Source organism: Acanthisitta chloris, unplaced genomic scaffold (assembly GCF_000695815.1).
Source record: "Acanthisitta chloris isolate BGI_N310 unplaced genomic scaffold, ASM69581v1 scaffold18156, whole genome shotgun sequence".
Lineage (NCBI taxonomy): Eukaryota > Metazoa > Chordata > Aves > Passeriformes > Acanthisittidae > Acanthisitta > Acanthisitta chloris.
This window is the reverse complement of record NW_008678951.1, coordinates 83,968-108,134: the sequence shown is the minus strand read 5'-3', so window position 1 is coordinate 108,134 and position 24,167 is coordinate 83,968. Positions and strand designations below refer to the sequence as shown.

Below are 24,167 nucleotides of genomic sequence, written 5' to 3'. Positions count from 1 at the left end.
GCGGCTCCGCGCTGGGATTGCCGCTCGGAAGTTAAAGCCAGAGCTACTTTCGGTTCGCGAGGCCGCGCGGAGATCTCCTCGGCGCAGAGCAATTATCGGTGCTCTTTGTCGTGGCGTCGTGCAAAACGTTCCCCCGACAGTCAGAATCCCGGGGTGGATTCCCGTGTTTCGGGGGAGAGGCACAGCTCTCCGCGGAACGTGGCTTGTTGGTCGCACTCGCGTTCTTTTGTGCTCTTCCGTGGCAAAGCAGTTCCTGCTTTCGCTCGGAAACCTCCAGTGCTCGAGATGGAGCTTATTTACAGCGCCGAGAAAAGTGTGGCTCTCTGTGCCTCACAGGCGTTTCTGGCTGTGGTCGGTATTGGTTTTCGTGTGGTTCCCTGGTAGAATTTAAGGTGGGATATCACGTTACCGAGGCGAGCTCAGTAGTTTTCTGTCTGTAGTCCCCGAGCTCTCGGTGATCCACAAAAGGGAGCAGAGGAAATCAAGGTCATTGCTGGTAGGTTTACACCGATCGCAGAGTGAGTGTGTGTGTGTGTAGCTCCCACATGCACGTAAGTCCCTTGGAAAGAAATTTTGAGGTCCTAAAATATAAAAAAAAACCTTGAAACTGATGTTCAGACTGCTTCTGGGTTTTATTTCTGGACAGCTGTGCTTGGCCAAGCCTTCACTGAGGATTGTCCTAACTTTCAGTGGTCAGTCCTTCTGACTGGGTTTTTTTGCTCGTTTTTCCTGCAAAATTAGGACAGTAGTGTGCAGATTCTGAAGAGACACCATAAGACCTTTTGTTTTTTCTTTTCCTTTTACGTGATTGTGTCTCTGAAAGATCAGTTTTCTGAATGCTGCTCCAACAAAATGCACATAACTTTAGCTGAGAACGAAATCCCTCTGGTGACTAAGGTTAAGGTCTCATATTTACTGTTTTCCATTTAAACTAAACAGGTTCAGTAGCTTTACAGCTTTAAGAAAATAGGACCTGGGAGTGCCTTCCCACTGAATTGATGTTGAGATCTGTTGGTGGTGGCAGGAGATGCTCAGTCCTTCCTGCCTCCTGCTTTTAAGGAAGGAGTTAGTATGTGGAGTCCTTGTCTTGTGGAGCCACTGCACTTTTACTCAAAATGGCGTTTATGGCCTTAATAACCTGACTAATTTGGCTGCTAGTCGGGTGTGATTGCTTGTGTGCAGGTTTACCAGACAACAGGCCTACTGCTGTGCCTTTTTGTGTGCTGTTTGTTGTGTATGTATGGGTCTCTTCCTGTTCAGATTTCATCAATTCTGAGTAGGAGCTTTGTTGTTTGGACCACAGGTTGATGCTGCAGTGGTAAGATAGGTAACACTGGTTGTTGGTCATTGCTGAATGAGATGGAAGGTTTCTTCCTGTTTATAATGGTTTTAAGTTTTTCAGCAGTCTGGCAGACCAGAACAAGTCCGTCTGCATTTCATTTTGAGTTAGAAATAGTATTGGGAGACTCCAGGCATTGTCCATATGCATTTTTTGCTGTTTGTTTCTTTGGGAGTATTTTTTGGTAAATTTGTCAAAGCAGTTATGGGTGCCAGTGCAAGATTAAGTAATTTATAAGTCTCTTCATTGTCTGCTGCTATTTTTCAGCCACTAAATCAAAGGAAAACCCTTATAGCATGTCCATAACTAACAATGCTGTTCACAGTGTGTTGGAAGGAAGGTGTGTGTGTATGTGAATGGTACTGCACAGTGAACCCTTCACTGGGCTGGGAGTGTTATGCTACGATGTAAAATATCAGAAATATTGAAGGTGACTATGTGTTGAAGGAAGGCATCTGAGAATTAATTGCTGTTTCCCCTTTACTCTGTGTTTTAGTTTCATGTGAACAGGCAATCAAGTGACACTCTATTTATAGCCTCTTTCAGCTTTCTAAAACAGCTGCTCCAGGAAGGATCTGTGCATTGTACTGTACCTTTTCATGCAGATAGTTCACTTCTGGAATTTATGTCCTTGCAAAACTCAGTCTGATTTTGCAAGGTCCCTAAATAGTTGCTCTGAAACCTAGTTAGTTCCGGACACAGTTCCAGAGAAACATCTCATGGAGATGGGGCAATACACACATGCCTGGGACGTGTCCTTCAGATGTTATCATGTGGTAAGAATTCCCGCTCTGATGATCGAGGGAGAATGTGGGTCTTAGCAATGTATCTGTTAGCTACATTTTCTTCAGCGTTTGTGGGCTAATTAGTCTCAATTTCAGGCAGTGCCTGTGTCTAAAGTCTCCAGAGCAAGCCAGGTCTCCAGGAGGCTGTCAGTAAAGCTAATTCAGTTTGGGCATCGTCTTAGCCCAGTGGTAGTGGGAGGAGTCCTGCTGATGGAGCACGGGTGGAAACTGAGTTTCAGATTACTTTCAGCTGTTAAGAACACATCAGAGCTTTTACACTGAAAAACATTGGCAGTAAACCATAGTATCCAGTGTAAATTCTGCTTTGAAATTGGCAAGTGTAATTATTCAGTTGTGATACTTTCAGGAGAATCTTCAAATCTTCGTTGCAATTTTGTACTGTTTTGATGATATTTTGGTGATTAGTGAACACTTACAGCAGGTAAAGTGTTCAGTGCCAGAGCACTATGTGGGTTAAGTACAGTGTATACCGATTTGGCTAGGTAAATGGCAGCACAGGTTTCTTGCAAGAAAGAAGGGATCCATAACTCCTCTAAAGTGTTTAATGTGGCTGGTTTATTTGCTTTCTTGTGAAGGGTCATGCTGCTGAGAATGGCTCTGTGTAGCCAGGAGGAAGGAAGACTTCATTTTCGTTTGTTTTGGTGGCTTTGTTTGTTGGGGTTATTCTGTTACGTGGCATAGCAGGTTACCCAGAGGAAGTCTGTCAGTCTAAAATAGTCTGCACAGAGGTACTGATGCTGGTTTTTAGCTCAGAGAGGTTGTCAGAAGTTGTGATGCTTGATACAATGGAAACAAGGGTCAAAATAATCTCCCCAATCTCTGATATTCTTGTTCATATACTGTTCTGTGAAAGCTTCTTTCCTTGTGGTGTGAAATTTTTACGCTTACCAGGCATCTTAGAGATAGTGCTGTCTCCTGAGCTTCCACTCCACCATCTGTAAAGATTGTTTCCTATATTGCTAAGTTTTTCTCATCCTGTTTTATAAGATTTGGGAAGGGTTTGAAACCAGTAGTTAGGTTCACCATGATCAAATTTTGTACAGTTTCAACAGTTCTTACTAAAAAGAGAATTGTAAATCTATTACCAAACTACTCAGGTTTCAGTAGCTCTCTCTCTTCACAGAGGTGAATCGTAGCAACACCAACACTGGTTACAGTTGGAACTAAGTTGATTGTCCTGCTCATAGGTTGGGTTGAAAAACAGGCAAGAGTGGCTGTTATATGTATGGCCAACTGATTGGTTTTGATATTGAATGTGTGGCATTTATTATCATATTAGTTTGTAAATCTAGTAGTGGCTCATTGAGTGTAGATAGAATTGGTGTTGCTGATGAACATTTATTTTTTTCTAAATACATTGCCCAGGGTGTGAGTGTGAATTAGTTCCTTACTAATCCTGCAAACTTTCATTCTCTCTGTTGCTTTCCTTGGGCAAGCAAAGGACTAAAAACCAGCAGAATGGAAACTTGAATGCTAGGGAGAACAACCAGAAAGATAGGTGTTATTTTCCCCAGTTTTTGCTCCAGCTATTTTTCAATGCATGATCTCTTGGTCTTTGGAGATAATGAGTAGGAAGGGTCAGGCAGTTTTAATATGATCAGCTTTGTAGCTGGTGCTCTTGTAGACTTGGAGATGGTCACAGAGTATTTAATCAGCCTTTCTTCTTTAATTTTTTGCATAATACTTTTGACGTTTAGTTATTCTCAGGTATGCTGTTACATACCATGTCCTAAACCTCTGCCAGTCATTTTCTTTCCCAACATGAGTTAGAAATACTCATCTGTCACAGCTAAAACCCAGAATTGGCAGAGGTGTTTTAGGTTTGGTTTTTTTTTTCAAGTCTAACAAATTAAATGCTGCTTGGAAAAGGACCATTATAAATTTACCTGGTTGTTTGATGACAGGGACACAAATGATTGTCCTCTGTTTTATGTAAACAGTGTAACTTCCTGATGTGCATCAGCTTTGACTGCACTTGTGTGTGCCCAGAAACCAGTTCTGTGGTGATGTATTCTGTCACACACCAAATACTTTATGAAACTAGACTAACTGAAGATTTTAGAAAGTTACAGTTGAACTTCCTAGATCTCTTTGTTTAGAGATGTTTTCTGAATAATAGAAATAAGGCAGAGTCAGAAGGAAGTTCAGTGTAGTGAGTGAGTTAGAGGAAAATAGATCTGTGAAGCAAACCCAGACTGTAACGTGCTCAATCTAATATTGGAAGGAGGCAGGAAGCATGAGCGAGACAGGAAATTTAGTGTAGCCACTGGATTTTCGTTGGTTGTATAGACAAGTTTAAGACTTATAAGAGCATTGCAGAAAAGAAACTTTTAACTGGAAAACTGAAACTTTTAACTGGAAAAAACACAAGCGAGTGCAGTGATCAGGTATTGCCTTAAACTGGGTATGTTCGGGGTTTTTTTTTTCCCTCTTGTTAATAAAAGCAAGGCTTAATGACTGTAGTCTTTACAAAAATTACAGATGGGCAATTGAAAGAACAGTGTGTCATCAAGACCTGTTGATAACAAATTGAATTTGGAGGAGCTTAATAAAGAGACTGTGTCTGAAATGAATTCCCTGATACTATCTCATTTCAGTTAGCAGCAAAGAACTGAAAGGCACAATGCATATGCCTAAAACAGCTTTTAGAAAAATATGTTAGGGGTGACCCTAGCACACAAGATTACTGATTTTCCTTTTCTACTTCAAAGTAAATCAACTCAGGTAATAAAGACACTCATTTTAAATGTTTTAATATCCATAAAGGGAAATCAAAGCACAGTGTAGCAGAATCATCTGGACAAGGCAGCAAAGAAGTGTTGGCTGCTTATAATTTGGTACATAGCAGAAAGCCAGAAAGAGGTGAGCTGGGAGGCAGGATTAAGGTTAGATGGGTATTTCTGGTGCCTGAGTGCTGAATACTTAGTTTTAATTTCAGTCTAATCAGCCTTCTGTTATCTTTGGGATTATTTCACTCCTGGACTAACTGAGCTGTGGAAGCAGAGGCACAGGAGCAGGTTGGACCTGCAAGTGGTACAGCCACGTAGCACTGCTCTGTGTAAATTTGATAGCTTGTTTTGCTTTTATCTGGGCAATCTTTGCTTGTAGTTGATATAATTGACCTTTTTTCAGCTGCATCTTCCCTGGGTGTTTTGTGGTTTAATTGTTATGGTTTGTGTTACTGTTTCTGTCTCCTCAATGTTGTCCCATTTTGCCTCTATGCAGTGATAATGCGTTGACAATCAGTTTTGTATATTTTCTTTAAAAAAATATCTGCAGCGTCTGGGATTACTCAATGCCTTCTGTTACTCTGCCCTGAAATAAAAGAATAAAGTCCAATGTTTGTTTTTTGGGTGTTGGGGGTTGTGATAGAAGTATAGCACTTTTTATGTATTGACATCAGTTTATGACAAACTGTAGACCCTTACAGATCATGTTATGATGTTCTTTGGTGGGACTAGTTTGCAGAAACTTGGGGTGGTTTTTTTTTTTGGCTTGGTTTTGTTTTGTGGTGGTTTCTTTGTTTTTTTGGGTGGGGTAGGGTTTTTTTGTATATTACTGTCCAGATTAGATGTTATCAATGAACCTACTTACTGAGTTTTGTTGTTTTAATTTTCTAAATCATGGAACTTTTTTGCTGCTCTTGTATCTTGACATAGGGCTTAAAAATATTTAATTGAAGGTGGATTTCTGGCATTGCATTTGGCTTGAAGGAAATGATCAGAAATTGGTGCAACTATTTGAGATAGTTGATTTTCCTCTCCTTCAGAATTTCAAGAGGCCTTGGAGTTGTCTGCAGTTTTACTAGCTTTGCTTGAAATGGGCTGAACTATGCAGTTGGACTTTTGATTTTAAGGGGTTAACCTTTTGTGTAATGTCTGTGCACTGAACAGTAATCGTGTGTTAATGGCTGCCAAGAAGGATGAGCATAAGTGTTGTAGTCCTGAGGCTTCACATGCGTAATTATAATATTTGAATTACACTCAGGATGCAAATGTATTTGTTTTCTATCCTTTGGAGAATCAGTGTTCTCATGTTGACAGCTGGAGACTGCGGAGACTTGTGTGTGCTTCGAGTATCTTTTCATTTTTGATTGCAATATTTCATTGAATTTGCATTGTACACTTTTAAAGGCAATCTTTGTACAAGGAATGCATTTGCTTTGTAAATAACTGCCTGTGTCTTGATACTGAGTGTTTCAGACAGCTTCATGGTTAAGTTGTACCTTGATCTTCTAATAATGAGCTTTGGATACATGAAAGCTGTCTCTTGCTGCAAAAACAAGTCGTGTACAGCATGTACTGGATTTGTATTTCAGGACAAGGCTGTGATGTGGGAGATCCTTTAGATCTCTTTCTTTTATTTATTTTATTATTTTTTCCCCTGTAGCCTTCTTCCAGTTGGATTGCTTCCATCAACTGCATTAGGGTAGACCATTAAGCATATCTGTGTTCAGTCACTTCTAAGCTGTTGCGCCGTAATTCTCTAAGTTCTTGTGACTTTGCATGTGATTCCTGATCTTCTCTCCTTGAATGTCCCCAAAATAGTCTAGTGGGATATAACTGATCATGATCATGTATCAAGAACCTGTTAACACTTGAGACTAGTCCTGTCCTAGCAGTAAGGAAAGAGACCAGTTCAGGTCCAAGCATTCCAGCCTTCAAACAAAGCAGGATTTTGCGCAAATCTCAGCGTTTTCCTGTCTTTGGGGCTTAGTGAGTTGCTGATTCAGATGTGTCCCAAATGCTTCAGTATGTGTTGAATCATTAAATATTGAATGCAAATATCATGAGATGGAATCTTGAGTCACATCAGTGAATTTTAATATCCCATTATTTTCCTCATTTTGTTCTTCAAGGATTTGCAGGCTTTCCTCTGGGAAAATTGAATGTGTCATTAATGCTGACTGCTCTCTACTTAGCAGATACCATGAGGGAGATGAGGATCTATCCTTCTCTTCTGTGAACCGAATGTGTTCTAAACCATTAGCGATGTTTGTTCAATTCATATTGAATTACTGAAACTTCACCAATATAGAAAACTATTAAAATTAAACCATTGAACCAAACCCTCTGCTTTATGTAGGTTGCATGGCTTTGTTGTTGTTGTAGTGTGTTACCATTATTTATTTACCTTTCCTAGGAAATGAGGAGAAGGGGTTCCTTTTTAATTTGGTTTTATTTTGGAAACACTGTTATGCCTTGAAAACTCTCTTCAGCAAGGCAGAGCCTCTGGAGTTAAACAGCAGGTGTTTTGGTCAGCTAGGATGAATGCATACAGTGTAATGCAAGAAGCAGTGTGATTTTTTTAAAAGTAACATATTTTTTTCCTTTTGTTTTTAAATGCCCAGTGATAATTCAATTTAATGTCACAGTGTTAACCTAATAGTCATCTACTACCAAGACTTGGCTTTGTACTTGGGCTCAACTTCTGACATCATCTATCTTTAAACTCTAATCCTGGGCAATTTCCAAGTGTTTCCATTTTCAGTCTTACAGGGTGATGACCTATATCTGTTATGGTGTCTATATCTATTTCACATGTTCCCCCAAAGCCAGCAGTGTGCAATGCCTGTGCTACCCGGGATTAAATGGGATGCTTAATTAGGTAGGTGTGCAGAATCGTAAATGCTTTAACTCGGTTCCACCCTGTCCGAGTCTTCAGTTTCTCTGTGACACCCTTGGGGGAAAGGCAGGTGTGGCTTTTTTTACTAGAAGACCTGTCTCTTTAGATAAGCTGCTAAACTTACGTATGATCACTTCTTAATTTGTTTAAAAAATAGTATTGAGTTAGCTTAAACAACTTTAAATAGCAGGCTGTTATTTACCCCTGGACCTTTGTCTGAAATCGATGTGATTAGCTGTGCTGGCTGGTTCAAAGGAGCAGCAGCATCAGACAGACACATACAGGTCATAGCAGGAGTGGCAGCAGTGCTGGGCACACATCCCTTCAGCCATAAGAGGACATTCCTGCCGGGAATGTGCTCCTCAAAAGCAGATTCCAGTAACGTTTTCTTTCCTTCTACTAGTGATATTCCATGTCGCAGTATTCATTTTGCTTGAGTGCTTGGAGATGATAGATCCTGGTTCTGCTGGGAGCACTTTTCACTTTTGTGCTGAGATAGTGTGTTCCCCCTGCTGCAGCTTCTTACATACCAGCTTTTCTTGTTGGACAGTAGAGCTCCTAATTAACCTTGGATATTAGACAGATAAGTAGTACTTGAGAACATAAAGCAGAGTACCTGATCTGTATTTTCAAGTGTTGTGAGGGTTACTACGTTGATGGGATTTTTAGAAGAAAATATTCAACATACATTACTGTTCCACATGCATTTTCAGGTTAAGTCTTTTCACAGTCAGAGAAAAGCATTTCTGAAGACGTGGTGAAACCTATGGTATTGCTCTTTACTCCAACTTGCAACACGTCGCAGGCTATTTCTTTTTGCCTTGAGTTAATGGATGCCTCCTCTGAGAAGAAAGCAGGGCACAAGTGTATTTTTCTTGATCTGATGACTGTTCAGTTTTGTGTTGGTATCTGCTTTAGAATTTCAAGATGTTTCCTTGGGAGACATATTTTAGTGCTGGTGGAGAAAACAGCAAGTGCTTTTGCATGTGGTTAACCATACTTCCAGTTAATCACTTAAGCTATTTCAGGTAGTTTTATGTTGGGAAGAGTAAAGGTGGTATGTGTTATCTTTTTGCCTTTGGTTATCTTTTACACAGACACAACTTCTCTTTGTTTTATCACATGAATAATGAATTTTGTCCTCTGCTCTGTAGAAGTTAGAAGTACTCGTGACATAACATATAAATTTCAAGTGCCTTCTATCTCAGTGAGTAGTTTGTATATGATCATTGGACTACTTTGAAGGATTGAATGAATATGAAAATTGCTGAAAAAGTGGAATCTTTTTCTCCTGTCAGAAACCCACGTTTGTTTTACCTTCTGCTCAGCTGCAGTCTGTGGCAAGAACAATACAGAAGACTTTACTACGGGCAGTGTGAGGGGACAGGATAGCTGTCAGCATATGGTGAAATCCACTTGGTACTAGTCACTGTAGCACACTCACTCGACAGCTAGTGCCTAGAATGCACAGAGAAAATGCCTTCTCTGAGACAGATAGTTGTACTTTATGCCACGTTTTTGTCACTGAGAGCAACTTGATTGATAGTAATACAGTTTCAGACAAAACATGGTAAATATCAAACAGAAATTAAACACTTTAGTTTAAAGCTCAAGTGCTTGTAGCCTTACCAGTTTTGGAGCTCAGTGGAAGCTTATATTCAAAAGTGGTCACTTAATATCTGAAACATGTTTGAAAGTTAGTTACAGCCATTGCCACTGATGCAGACACATCTGTGCTGTTACCTATGGTAACTTACTCTTGCAAATTCAGTAGAAGCAAACCTAAACAGAAGTAGTTTCCAAAATGCTTACTAATTACTCTAAAATGTGTAACGTTGCTGAACTACCTTAAAAAAACCACTTCAGCAGATCTCTTTTTATGGGTTTTTTGAGATGAAGTTTTGTATTAATATACACACCATGAGATATTGCAGGCTTGCTGGATTGTAATTGAGGGCATAATGTCCTTCCTATCTTGTGTAGTTTCTGCCTTAGTGGTAATATCTGAAAGTTTCATGTTTCTTAGTACATAAAGCTCATTCCTTAAGCCTATCTTAGGATTTTGTGCAAGCTTGATTAACACCAAGTTGTTTGATGCTGAGTGTTTAGTAGCAAAGCTCTTACATTGAAATGGCAAGTGAGTCTCTTCATAGACATTGAAATATTTTGGCTTTTCTGTATAGTGTTCACACTTTCAGGCTTCATGATGTATCATTAGGAGCAGAGAATAATTTGGGTTATCTGTTTTGATAATGAAGTAGTTGTTCATAGTCACTTGAAAGGTATTTTAAGCATTGACAGAACCAAGAGTTGTATTTTTTTGGCATTTATACAGTAATGCAGAACAATGAAGAAATATAATGCAGGACCTTGTTCAAAGAGCTGGAGGGCACACCAGTGGATTTGATTTCTGGCAGTACTGCTGGTTCACTCTTTCTTTTGATAAATTGCTTCAGCTTCCTGTGTCACAGTTTCAATGACTATAAAATGGGGCCACTGTCAGTCTATGTAGCTAACAAATGACTTTAATGATTAATTAAAATCTTCAAGACTTTTAACCTACCTTAATGAAAGATAATTCAGTGCATATTGTGTATAGTCCTGCTGATTGTGTATGGAGAATTCTAGTGGCTGGAAAAACAGCGGGTTGAGACATGGATCAGAAGTTGTATTGGATCACAATGCCGAGTTTGTTGTAGTCGATCCAGCAAAATAAGCTCTATATAAATGAACTGGACCTAACATTTTTTCATGGAGTTGCTTCTGAAATGCATAATAAACATTACTCTGGAAAATCAGGAGTAGTTTTGAAATGTACTTAGAGTGCACGGTAACATGTGCTCTGCATTGGGAACAGATGCTGGCTCCATTTCAGTTTTAAACTAGGGCATTCCAAATGTCACAGCAAGCTAGCACTGAGGGACTTGGCCTTGGAACGAGACAGCTTGATATAAATGAGTGTTCATTTGATAAATAGGATCTATTACTGAATAAGGGTTGTCTTTTAACGCCTCATACCGTGGTGGTGCTGCTTTGCATCAAAGCTTGGTTATATTTCTGTAGAGCACAAATGCACTTTAAAGCTAAACCTTCATCATGAAACGATCTGTGCTTCTTCAATGGGAAATTCTGGAGCACAGTTTTAAATATGTGAAGGTCTTACTTGCTCAAAGCATTTAACTTCTCAGCTGTTGTCAGTTCTGAAGCTGCTTTGACTAAGTTGCTTACCAAAGAAAGGTATGTGTACCTCTGCCAAAATAGCCCTGTAGAAAGCACCTGATCAGCAATTCCTAAACTGTGGATTGTGACCTAAATGGTGTCATAACGACTGTGAGCAGTGAATACAAGGGGCATTGTGATATTTTGGTATTGCTCCCTGAAGTGAGATTAGTGCTGTGTATATGTTCCCAAATACCCAAGTTAGGTAATTCTCCAGGTGGTTGTGTCGAGGCATCGTTTGGTTTGACCTTGTGCGCAGTGATGTTTTGAAGAAATAAAGTTCCCAGGAAGCAGCTGCAGTTTGTCTTTTGCCTGCTTTCCCATATTTGAATTCATGTTATGAGTGACTCAAAATGTGGGTCTTGGAAATGGTCCTCTAGTCTCTAGCTTAATATAAACTTAAAAAATTATTGATCAGTGTACTGAGGGCTTCACTGTACCTTGAGGCTTCAGTAGTGCATATGGTGAAAATGAGTGGATGGATAAAAACTGAAAGCATTATTGATCGTTGTACTGAGAGTGGCACTGTACCTTGAGGCTTCAGTTGGTGCATAATTTCTAGTGGGAATGGGTGGGTGGAGCATTAGCTTGACAGCTTTCCAGATTTCAGCTATGTATACACTTCACAGGGAGGTTGTAATTGTAATTTGAAATTTAACAGTGCTGTTTTGTTTTGGTTTATCTTATTCTTGTTGATAGTTTCACCCTAGCAGTTCCAGAGCAAAGCCACATATGTTCCACTGTCCAGTGAGATGTTGGTGATGACAGCTTGATCACTCAATTCCTGTCTTAGACAGGCCTTATTTGAATGTAAGAAATGATATATTGAAGTATCCTCACAGAATTACATTATTCTGTTTCTAGTAGTACTATATAATTAAGGGGTAAAATAAATAGTGGCTCTCACAGAGCTTGTGCACAGTATTGGGGGGAAAACCAAAACATGACAGAGGTCCTGATGCGGATTTTGTAAGGAAAATACTCTATGGGGTTTTGTCAAAGGCTTGGGCCTTCATCATTGTAGCTCAGAGGGGAGCCAGGAGGGTGAACAGGTAGCCAATACTAGGATTTAACTGAAAGGTCCAACAAACCAACCATTAAGAACCTAATCCTCTTGAAAAAGAAAAAAATATTTTGCCAAAGTACGATCCTCATCCCATGCAGTACTTACACTGTGTTATGAGAGGTTTTGAATTTTGGAGATGAATTTTGGAGTTCCAGCAAAATCGAGCTACAAAAGCCATTCCTTTTCCTGGAGGGAAAGCTGTGTGAACATTGGGTGAGGTGCAGGTGTACTGGAGGGTGTCCTGGCCTTCGAGGGAGCGTGGCAGAGCTGCTCAGTGCCTGCTTCTCAGTCGATGATTGTGGCACTCAGTGGTTGTGAAGGACCAGGTTTGGGTATCAGGTGTTCTTTTTCTGTGCTGGACAGAATAGGGGAGAGATAAAAGGCATTAAGAGGAAATAAGAGGAGAGAGGAGAAATTACTCTTCCAAATATGTGCCAGGGGCAGCATGGGCTCTGAAATGGTTCTGCCTTGATCTGTACCCAAGCAAGTTCAGAAATGTAAGGTTTTCAGATGTGGAAGGGGTTCTGTTGCAGTTCTTTTCCTGACTCTGTAGTTTCTTCAAAGGAAGGTTAATTTTTGGTGAATTCGATGGATTTCATGTTTGAAAACAGTGCTGCCTAGCATGGGCCTCCAGTCTGATGCTCTTACCTGGAGTTTTGTTCTGAGAGTTGTACAAACACAGGATTAAAAAAAGATAATGGCCTTGAGTTTAAATGCTTTTAGGATTGGAGTAAAAAACATTAGGTTCATCAGTATTTGTCTTTTCTGAAAATGCTTTCTGGGAAATGATAGGTTCATTAAAACCTGTTTTCATAAAATGAGAACACTCCAAATTAAATGAAAGTTGGAGCTGTATGTTCAAACATCTTATTCAGGAAAAGACCACATTGTGCTTAATATACTTTATTTTTCCCTCTTCATGTGTATAGTACAGTGATGTTTTTAAATGCAGGGATAAATCAGTTTGTATACAGGGAATAAAGACATAAAGTTCCTGGGCTTTGCCTTGCTCAATATGCATTTATAGATTCCTTCTTTTTCCTTCATCTCTTCCTTTCATGTCACCTTTCCAAAAGCTTCGAGTTTTATCCCTTAAATAGATATCAAATGGAATGGTTTTAAATGTTACTTTTCCAAATGCAACATTGATAACAAAATTGAAGTTGGGTTTTCTTTAGTTTAATAGGAGATGTAGAGTTGTGGATAACACTTAGAAGATCAACTTCCAATTCTTTGTTGAAACTACAATACCATGTTTTACTTTGTACTTAAGACCTATACTCATTGTTCTTTATATTCCTATACAGAGGGCTGTACTTCTTGAACTGTGTTATCATTGCTCCTTCTCAGCCAAGTGAACCAAATAACCACAGGATTAATTTCTGCTTTATAGCTGTTGGTTTTAGAGGAAGCATCTACCTGTGAAACGTTCATTTTGCTGTTTCTACACTCTAGTTAAAGGTGGTGGAAGAACTAGCAAATGTCATGCTTGTCTTAGGATGTATAAAATGAAAACCATATGAAATGTTTCAAGATTCACATTTATTTTCTGATTCTTTATCGTTTAGGTTAGTGCTCGTTAGCAGGGTCTTAACTGCTTCTTCATTGTTAGTGTTTTCAAAAAGTATGTAATTAGTTTTTGGGTTTTTTTTCACAGGGAGAAGAGAATTTATCCAAAGATTAAAACTTGAAGCAACCTTGAATGTCCACGATGGATGTGTAAGTCACTTGTTGCTTTTTTGTTTGTTAAAAGGTGTAAAATTGTCATTTTATTGTCATGGTAATAGTTCCTTTACTTAAAAATGAAAATACTGTGTACTAAAGCTGAGCAGGAAAACTCTCCTTGTTGAGACCTACATCTTAATTCTCTAGGTATTTGTTTCTCCTTAAGCATCTGACACTTTACTTTTGAAGCAAAACAAAATCCCATTCCTGTATCTTAAAATCGTGTCTACAGCTGAATGAATTAATCTCCTGTGCTGGTAAAACACGTTCTTACCTTTTCAGTTGGGACTCATCATAAACCCTCATGAAGTCTTTAGCAGTTTTTCTGCTATGTTGATATGTTTGGTTGACTTAAAGCTGTATTAGTGTTTTGAGTGATTTATTCTCCAAGTCTAAAAAGCAAATGATCCAGTGCTACATGCTTATTTAAAACGTCAATGAAAACAAAAATAAGCCTCCCCTGAAAGGCCATAACATAACTTGAAATATCACTTATTCAGATATTTAATTTTTGAAAGTGGTCCACATATTTGAAGTCATATTCTTTTAAATAAAAGGTTTTACTTACACTAAGTACAGGGCAAAGAGGTTGCCATGTTCCCTTTGAATCCAGCAGAAATTTATGACTGTTAAAGTCTTTGCTGTACAAGAGATCTGAAAAGTGAAAGGATGGTAGGTGTGTTATAAAAAGTGAAAATGTGAGTGTAACTTTCATGCTTTAGCATGTTTATTTCTCAAGCTGTTCAAATGTAAGGATTGTTTTAGCTTAAGCTGCTTAGACTTGTAGCTTTAAATTAAGGAGTGTTGTAATTGTTAACCAACACAGTAGTAGTTTTAAATAAAGTGTGATTGACATCTAGCCTTCTTGAGATCAGAAGTATAATTTTGATGTGCCTATGTTTTTGAGAGACTGGAAGGTTTGGGAAAGGCAGGGGTTAGAATTGCTATATAAAAATTGTCAGCTGCTTTTCCTGTACTGACTACCACTGGAAGATTACTGTTTTGGTACAGAAGTTGTTGATGTAATAAAACAAATGCATTGATTTCAGGTTTTTTTCAAGCAATGTTTAAGAATGACAATGTAAGGTCTCTTCCATCCCAGACTATTCTATGATTCTGTATGCAGAAAGTTATCTACCAATCTTTATATTCAAGATTGTATTTTTTTTTTTACTTAGGAATTTATTTGCTAGTAATTTTTCATCTCCTCAAATACTTAGGATGAAGGTTTTCAAGTTTCTTTTCATGAAGTTGATTTTTTCTTGCCCTTGGTTTTCTTGTGAAAATAGTCATGTTTTTCATCTAAAAACAGAGGACAGGAAAATAGTGTTTCTTCACTACTCATTAAAAATCAAGTGACTGATCTCTGTTTTAATTAACCGTCTCTGTGTCATGTAACAGAAATCACAGGTTTGGTGTTGGCTATTTGCTGTTGCTTGGATCTGCCTGGTGGATATGTATTTGAAAATTAATTTTTATTAGATTGTGTTAGCTTTTAAAATGCTTTAACATGTGGCCTACCTTAATTGCTTTAGTGAGTACAAATTGTTTTAATTGTGAACTTATGGCATTATATGCAGGTGTTTAAAATACTGCTGTGGTTTGAAAAAATGTAGAAGTTAAATTTGCTCCGAACTCTCCACCTTTAAATAATGTGATATTGTGAGTTCTTACCTCGTACTGTGTGGTGTTTTGTAAGGAATAATCATTCATGGCTAACAGCCATTCAGTATAATTTCCTGTTACTTGGTTTAAAAAAACCATTGAAATAGAAGTAGACTAAATGGCAATGCTCTTAGTCAAAATGCTTATAGCATCAATGGCAAATTATTATATTAGTTTGGTTTTGGTTTTTTTCTTTCCACAACTGCTGAGTCAGCATGCATTTCTGATGTGGGGAATGAACGCCATAGTTATGTCTTATTAAGGGTGTTTCTGGATTTGGGTTTTTTGAGGTGGTTGATTGGGTTTTGGTTTGGTTTTTTTCCAGAGGGTTGAGGGACAGGGCTTTGGGTGTCTTTGGTTGCTGTTTGGTTGGTTGCATTTTTTAAGAACTTTTGCATTGTTCTGTTGTGTAAGTTGTGACTTACATTTTCTGTATAAAGCAAAGTATCCTGTGTAATTGGACACTTACCTAAGGCAAAAAATTGTTTACTAATTGTGGCTAAAAATCAAGTCCAACTTCCTATCTGCTATGTGGTCTATGTTGCACAAAAGTGAGATCCTGTGGGAAATATGACTATCTGTATAATCATACTCGGGTGTGAGGGGGGAATAGTTCTGTCAATTACTTCAAGTGTACATGCTCTTATAGCAGGAATCTTGTAGCAGTAAAATTGTAGCAGTTGTTTGAGATATGAGTAATTTCACTTCAGAATTTAAGTAGCATTCATTATCTTTGAAACAGTCCAATTTTTCACTTGGTTTGAAGACACAGATCCTAGCAGTAGTATGTGAAGTAATTGAATTAGTCTACCAAGTCATTGATGTCTGCTTGTAACCTTATCATCCTTCCAGGGCATGATTTGCCTCTTTTAACAAGATGCACATTGTCAAATTCACTAAGGTCATGGTGTGCCAGAAGTTGCCATTTTCTGTGTTAACTTCAAAGTGAGCTCAAGATGATGAGGAAATGCATAGAGTTAGGTGAGATGTTTTCTCTATGAAATGTTTAAATCCAAAGGAGAAACATTGAATCAATTTGAACCAGCAGTGATGAAGCATGAGGAAAGTAGAGGATAAAGCAGCTTTAAACCATATTGAATTGGAGTAAAAATATAGCTATTTTGGTCCTGTGGAAGCAGAGGATGGTAGAACTGAAGAATGCATAGCTAGGTAGAGCCTGTGACATGAGCAAATACTACACTTCAAAATAAAGATGATTACCTGGAAGAACAATTTCTCATTTCTGTGTACAGACATTCAGATCAGTTACAAACATACATCTCCTTCAGGATAGCACTTGGGAGCAAGTAATTTTTAGATGTAGTCCTCAAAGCTATACTTAAATGAGTACAGGAAGTTTGCTTGCATGTTGTTAGAACGTGCAGTTCTGCTTTGTCCTCCACAGATGAAAAGCACTGCCTTTTTCACCTCCTTTCTTACTTGGGAGGTCTTTCTGGTATTCTGGATATCTACAGTCAGTTTTATTCCTGTTCTCTGGTTTTTGTATTCTGTTAATCTTCCCTGTTCACAAGAGTGAATTCTACTGTTACGTTGCACAGAAGTGAGGAGCTTGCTTTTTCAGTTTTGTAAGGATTGGCTGTACTGTCTCCTCCATTGCCTTTAAGGGAAACACAGAGATAGCAAATTTCTTTTTCTGCTTGCTTAATGGATCAAAAGTGCCCACTGCTTCCTTGCAAGGCAGTAGAGTGGCAAATAAAATTAGAATTTCAAATTCTTCGTGTAGTAACTGCAGCATTTTGCTTTTAGCTGGGTGTTGAGTGGCTGTGGAGGGTAGTACTATGCATAGCTATTCTGCACGTTTTTGAAATACAGACCGATTTTCAATCTAGTCCTCATTTTCCAGTATATTTTAATAGTGGGTATGTTGCCATGGAATGAGATGAGAACTTTTCTTAATCTGCTTTTGTCGAGCATATGTTTTTAGTGGTTTACATGTAGATTTGTTTGGGTTATTTGCTGTTGGTCAATAGATTGTACTGAACACTGTGTGTATTGACTGATCACTTATCAGAAAGTCAGTGTCCTCTGGGGAAAAAAATTGAGCTTATTCCACTGAAAGACTTTGTTATTTTTTGGCTTATTTATTGGCAATAATGTTGAGAAAGTGATCTGGTACAAAATAAAAAGCAGGTGTAGTTATGGGCTCTAGTACACGTTTGGTTATGTCATCTCACTTCAGGATTTTTTTTTTTTGAACCAACTTTGGCCAGAGTAGGGTGTACTGAAGTTTCTTAACTAAGGCAATCAGTGCAGTGAAATTAGAATTTAGAAGGAGAATGATTGATGTATTTTGTAGGCTTGTGATGCTGTGATTTAGATAATCTTGTCTCCCCTTTGCATATTCAATGCTTTCTCTGCTTTCCTGTCCTTTAGATTTTGATTTTGAACACAAATACACATATCCACCCCCTCAGTTCGTTTAATTTTTGAGCAAACTCTTCTTTCTCAATTCATGTTTTTTAATATTTTGGTAGCTTGCTTGTTTTGTCAGTGTTTTCTTCTTGTTTCTATTCCTGTATTCTTATATTAGCATTTTGGTTTCTTTAGGGCAATGATATTTTTTTTTTGCCTGAAAGGAAATGTAGATGAAAATAAACAAGTCTTGGGTTTGTGTTTGCCCTATCTGTAGTACCAAGCAATGTTTGACAACAGTTTCAGAGTACAGACATTGTCAGGACAGGTTATTTCAATGATAGATGGTTCTGGGGGCTAGTTGGATGTGTGGTTCTTGGTGATTGACAGCTGGAGTTATAAAATCATGAGACAGCCATGCAAGGGCATGCCAACACTCAGTAGAGCCCAATAACTTGGCCCTGAGAGTGGCCAGCACATACTTTTGAGGATACTTGAGACAGAGCAAGCAGACAGTGCTTGATGGGTGTTCTAGAGAACACATCACACTTTAATGGACTGATGGAGGTGAATGTTGCATCTTTGTTTCTGATAATTTTTCTTTGAATATGTATGTTTTTCCCACTTCTGGTGCTTAGAACATTCATTCCATGACAATGAATTCCAGTTTCATTAAAATGCCATGTGTGTCATGTGATGGTTTCATTGAAGGCTTTCCATTTCCTGTTCTGCAAAGATCCTCGGAAGATTATTTCTTACTTTATTCATGTCATTCACAATTTCATAAGCTTCTGCCATATCCCTTCCCCAGAGTAGTACAAATTAATTGCTTCTTGCAATAAAAAGTGTTAGATAAGTATGAGCACCCTAGTAATTCTTTTTCATGGTTTCTCTTTTCAAATGGGCAGTGATAGATATGGAGAATACGGGAGCAGGATACGATCCAAAACTGCATAGTGTGGAAGACGTGGAATTGCCATGCATGGATGTATACACTGACAGTTTGCTCTTCTGTGCATTTCCTAATTTGTCTTAATAATATTTCACTGCTGCTGAGCATTGAGCTAACTCTGGCCTAGGCATGTCTGTTGTAACACAAAGATCTCCTAAAGTTCCTCAATGAGTGTATCAAGGTGTTGCTTGGATGATCCACCTGAAACAGCTAACTCTGATTTTACAGCTAACCCCAACTAAGCTTGCAATTAAACCAGTAACTAACATGGGTGTATTTATTTGGAAAAATTTTTTTTCTGGTTTCTTGGGGGGCTCAGAATGAAACATTTGAATTAAAATGAAAACAACAAAACAAACCAAAGGCCAACAACAAAACAAACCAAAAATGTAAGAAAAGTGTTTAGAACAAAGTGGGTTTTCTACTAATTCTGTAGTACACTCTGATACATCACACTAAGGCAGTTCTTCTGCCAGCTGAAAATGTTGGTGGCTGCAGTTTGACACTTGAAGGTATTTTAGAGGCTACTTGCCATAACAATGGTCATGCATGCAGTCTTGGGTGCTTGTGCATGAGCTGCTGCTTGAAGGATGTTTTTTGAGCTTCCTGGGTTTTGAGTGCTTTCACAGCTTTATTTCACTGACACATTATTAATCACAGTCTTGTGAAAAGGAGAATTGATAAGGAAATATAATGTAAAGCTCTGCCAATACAGTTCTGTACCTCACTGTAGGATTCTTCTTTCCCAGCATACTCACACTTTTCAGAAGGGATTTGGGATGGATTCTGTGGTGCTTTTCACACAATCCCTGGGAAGGTGTGGTCACTGAAAATTGCACAAAGCAATGAATGGTCTCAATTTGGATATGATGAAGATACAATAATGAGAGCATTGTGATGCCCTCCAGTTCAAATTCAGAGAACTCTGTGAAGTAGATTTGATACATTAAAGCACCTGAATGTGTAAAATTGTGGCTGCTGAGGCCCTTGTGGGAAGGCTTAATTTACCTGATGAACTCTTCAGAAGCAGAGGGAGTAATTGAGATGCCATAGGTGAAGCAGGTGATTCCCTTATCAATTTGTTTTAAAAACACAGATTTATTTTTTTTGTGTGCTAGCTGCTTAGAAATTACATAATTTCAACTGAATTTGTTAACTCCTGTTTCTGTAGTGTTGGATGAGTACTGATGTTTTAATATGGTGAAAGTTGAATTTATGTAAGTCTAAACAATTTTTTTTTTCATTCATGCAGGTGAATACAATTTGCTGGAATGATACAGGAGAATATATTTTGTCTGGGTCTGATGACACCAACCTGGTAATCAGTAATCCCTACAGCAGAAAGGTAAGTTTGTTTCTGGATACTTCGTAATTTTCAAAGAAGATGGAAGTTATTGCTTTGCATCATATTAAAGACATTCTTTCAATGTATTAATTTTCAGATATTAATTATTATCTGACAAAGATAATATCATGCACTTCAGTGTTTATAAATGGGAATAAAACTTAATGGTGCTTTAAAACCTTAGGATCCTAATCCCTTGCGACATAGGTATTATCCCATTTTACGGTAGGTGGTCTGGCACAAAAAGAACATGGTCTCACACCAGATTAGTGTCAGAATTAGCAATAGGATTCAGTAATTCTTGTGAAATCTTATAGTCAGATAAATTGTTTTTCTTTCACTTTAGTTTTAAAATACTGTATTAGCTTTTTGCTCCATGTAAGGTACTGAGTTGTCTTTGTGTCATGTTGTTGAAGTGTCAATTTTTATTAAAATAGTTTACTCCCATTTGAGTAGTTACAACTTAATTGCAAATTGCATTGCCTTGTGTGTGCCTGTATGTGGATGGAGAAGAATTTGTACTGCAATAGGGGAAGCAGGTTTGTGAAGGAGAAAGTGCTGTAAAGGTTTCTGCTTTTCCACTTTTGCACTCACAAGGGTTATGATGCAGTTGAGTGGCTTCCACTCATGCCAAGTGGCATCCATCAGGTAGTAGCAGTGTCCCACACTTGGCTCTTTAAGGAACTTCTGATGGTTTTGTCACCAAAATCATTCAGCAGCAGAGTCCCATCTGGGTCGCCAAAACTGTCACCAAAATTGGGAATGAAACTCCCTGAAATGTCTCCAAAGTCATTACCATAATCCCACGCTTAATTATCATATCCCTTCCCTTTCATGCAGGTGCAATTCACTGACACAGTGGTCTTTGAGAGTCTTCTGCCACACTCTGTGGTTGTTTTTGGTTCTGTGTTTTGGTTGAACCTTGACTCCTGGCCACAATTTCTTCTTGAAATGTTCCTATGGGGTGTTTTGATGAGCCTGCTTGAATTTAATGAGCAGTCTGTCCTTCATGTACCAAAATAGGCCTGGTCCAAGGATGCATGTGTCTACAGTGTGTGTCTAGTGAATGTCCAGATGGCCTTGGGTTTTTTTGCATCTGGTTACAGTTTGATAGAACAGATGCTCTGGGCTGTCTCCTCTCTCCCATGCTTTCCCAGAGGTTGAGATCTAAACCCTCAAGACATGATGAAAAATTAATGTGGTGGGAGAACCAAAATGTGTGGTTGGGATGGTGGAAGAGAGTTTGAAAAGAAGGCGATATTTTGGTTTCCTGAAGAGCTGCGGTGGGAAAATGACAGTGATTTGGAGTGTTGCCTGTGCCTGTAGGAAGGGCCCCTTTCCTCAGTTCCCCAAATAAGGCATAGCTTCCAAACGTCATCTCTTCCTTTCAACTGTTGGTGTCAGTCTGACAAAGTCCAGATCACTGTCATTAGACTAGGATTTCTCTTGGACTGGGAGTTCAGCCGAAGAAGAGGCATCTAAGACACTTAGAAAGTGGATCATGTCTACATTTTGAAGTGAGTGTTGTTGGAGAGACTAGCAGAGTAAGAATTTTTAATGCAAGTAAAGGATATTCAATATTTTTTGTTGTGCAGAGTTTATTTTAGTATCTCAGTATCCGATAGCTGATACATCATTATCTTATTATATAATTGTATTTAAATATTGTAATATTTTAATACATGCAGCAATTTAAACTCCTCATGGGATGATTTTGGGGTTTTACTTCCTTGTTGTATACTATTGCTGTACTTAAGCCAAATGAGGAATACAAAAGATGCCTTGTTTCCTGATTTTTTACAGTTAGCTGAGTTACTTATTTTCATAACAGCAGAGGAGGAGATAGTAGAGAGTTTAAAAATTATTGTTATTATGTTTTTTATTATTTTTCTCCCAATACATGCAAATGCGATTATAAAAGAGCAGGTACTAGCAAAAAAGCTTAGCAATCCGTGTTGTTCCTGAAATGTACTAGAGATGTGATTTTTAGTGACTGTTGCAATTGTTAGCTTATTTTCTCTGGTTTAAGTAACATAATCAATATAGGGAAAGGGAACAAATTGGTATCAGAGCTGCACTGTAATTCTGTCATCTTGGCAAATATCTTTATCACTATATTTTCTGTTATCAACTAGCTAGAATAGCAAAAATAGACTTCAGCCATCAATATAGTGTCCTGTGTTAGTAAATTACCTAATTTAATAAAGAAGCATTTCACAGAATGGGTAAGATTGGAAGGAACCACAGCAGGTCATTTGGTCCAACCTCCCTGCTCAAGCAGGATCGTCTTAGAGACATGGCACAGGATTGCATCCAGACAGTTCTTGAGTATCTCCAGTGAGGAGAGAATCCAAACTCTCTGAGCAATCTGTTCCAGTGTGTAGTCACCCACAGAGTAAAGAAGTTCTTCCTAGTGTTCAGGTGTAACTTCCTGTATATCAGTTTCTGCCTATTGCCTCTTGTCCTATTGCTCGGCATGGCTGAGCAGAGCCTGTCTCCAGCCTCTTGGCACCCTCCCTTCAGATACTTGCAAACATTTGTGAGGTTTGCCTCCTGATCATCTCTTCTCAAGTCTGACCAGGCCCAATTCCTCAGCCTTTCCTCATAAGAGAGGTGCTACAGTCCCTTAATCGTCTTTGTCAGGACAAAAATAGTTCTTTCATGGTAGCAATAACATAAAATCAGAGGTGGAATTGAGAGATGATGTCTATAACTGTCATCTGAGCTAGGATACCTTATGGACATGTTGTTCTGAGTTGCTCCTTTGATGCAGAGTTCCTACTTTCTTTTGACTATATGGGTTTGTCTATATGAATGTTTTCAGTAAAATGCAAAGATCTGAACAAGTCTAAATGAAGGGTCAGATTTATTGGAATAAAATTAATGGATTCTATCTCCTGATTCTAAGTATTTTTCTAATACTAAGCCTTGTGTCCCTTTCAGAGTATGCAGATACATTGTAGATATTTTTAATGTAAATTATTTAGAAGGTGTGAAATAGCACTTCTGAAATGTTAGGCATGAGCCATTGCTGACAGAGCAGCTTCATTTATGTAATGATTTCTTTGATTGTATTAATTGATTAGAAATTTGGAAGTAATTTTCATACTGTAAACAACTTGGTAATTTCTTTTTTCTTAATAGTAGTAAAAATGAAGTTTGGTTTAAGTTCTGCAGATAGGGGAAATAAGAATATAAAGTGCAGTAGTGCATAGGGAAGCATATGGAGGGTTTTTTCAGTTTTGTAGGCAAATAAGTATGTTAGGGTGTATAAAGGGTCACCACAGTGTTTAAAATCAGCTGTGATGGTGAAGTACATCATATGCTTCTCTGCTGTACTGTAGATGAATGACATTCACTGAGACAAGTCAAGTGTTAGTTTATTGTCCCATAATCATGTTCTTAAATGTTTATTTTTTGGCTAGTTTCAAAGCATCCTTCCTTATAAACTTCAGTTTTCCTTTTTAGAGTGAGTTTATTTTAAGAGAAACATCAATTTTTTAAAGTCTATCAAGTTGCCTTGAATTACAATACCTTATTCTTCTTGACCCTCAGTATTCCAGATATTCTGAATCTCTCTTCACTGACATGCTGGCTGGCTGCACTATCACCCTGAACTAATGTTTCACTTTGAGAAACCCGATGTGATATTGTGGTTTAACGCCAGGCAGCAGCCAAGCCCCACACAGCCACTTGCTCACTCACCTACCAGCAGAATCAGGGAGAGAATTTTAAAGGTAAAAGCTAGGAAAGTCATGGGTTGAGATAAAGACAGTTTAATAGGGAAAGCAAAAACCGCACATACAAGCAAAGCAAAGCAAAACGAGGAATGCTTCCCATCAGCAGGAGATGTTCAGCCATCACTGGGAGAGCAGGGCCCCATCACATGTAATGGTTGTTTGGGAAGGCAAACATCATCACTCCAAATGTCTTCAGCTTCCTCTTTCTTCCTCCCACCTGGTATACTGAGCATGATGTCATATGGTATGGAATATCCCTTTGGTCAGTTTGGGTCACCTGTTCCAGCTGTGTCTCCTCCCAATCTCCCATGC

General features: G+C 38.4%; 1 protein-coding gene across 1 annotated transcript in view; it reads left to right on the top strand.

The window, feature by feature from the left end:
- Window positions 1–61: 61 nt before the first annotated feature.
- DCAF6 (DDB1 and CUL4 associated factor 6) overlaps window positions 62–24,167 on the top strand; it is a gene marked incomplete at its 5' end in the record, with an annotated part of 80,428 nt that continues 56,322 nt past the window's right edge. Inside the window, 3 exons of the mRNA XM_009077115.1 lie at window positions 62–355; window positions 13,713–13,774; window positions 20,023–20,115. Of these exons, the coding sequence (XP_009075363.1) occupies window positions 62–355; window positions 13,713–13,774; window positions 20,023–20,115 (449 nt within the window). The remainder of the gene's footprint in view (window positions 356–13,712; window positions 13,775–20,022; window positions 20,116–24,167) is intronic.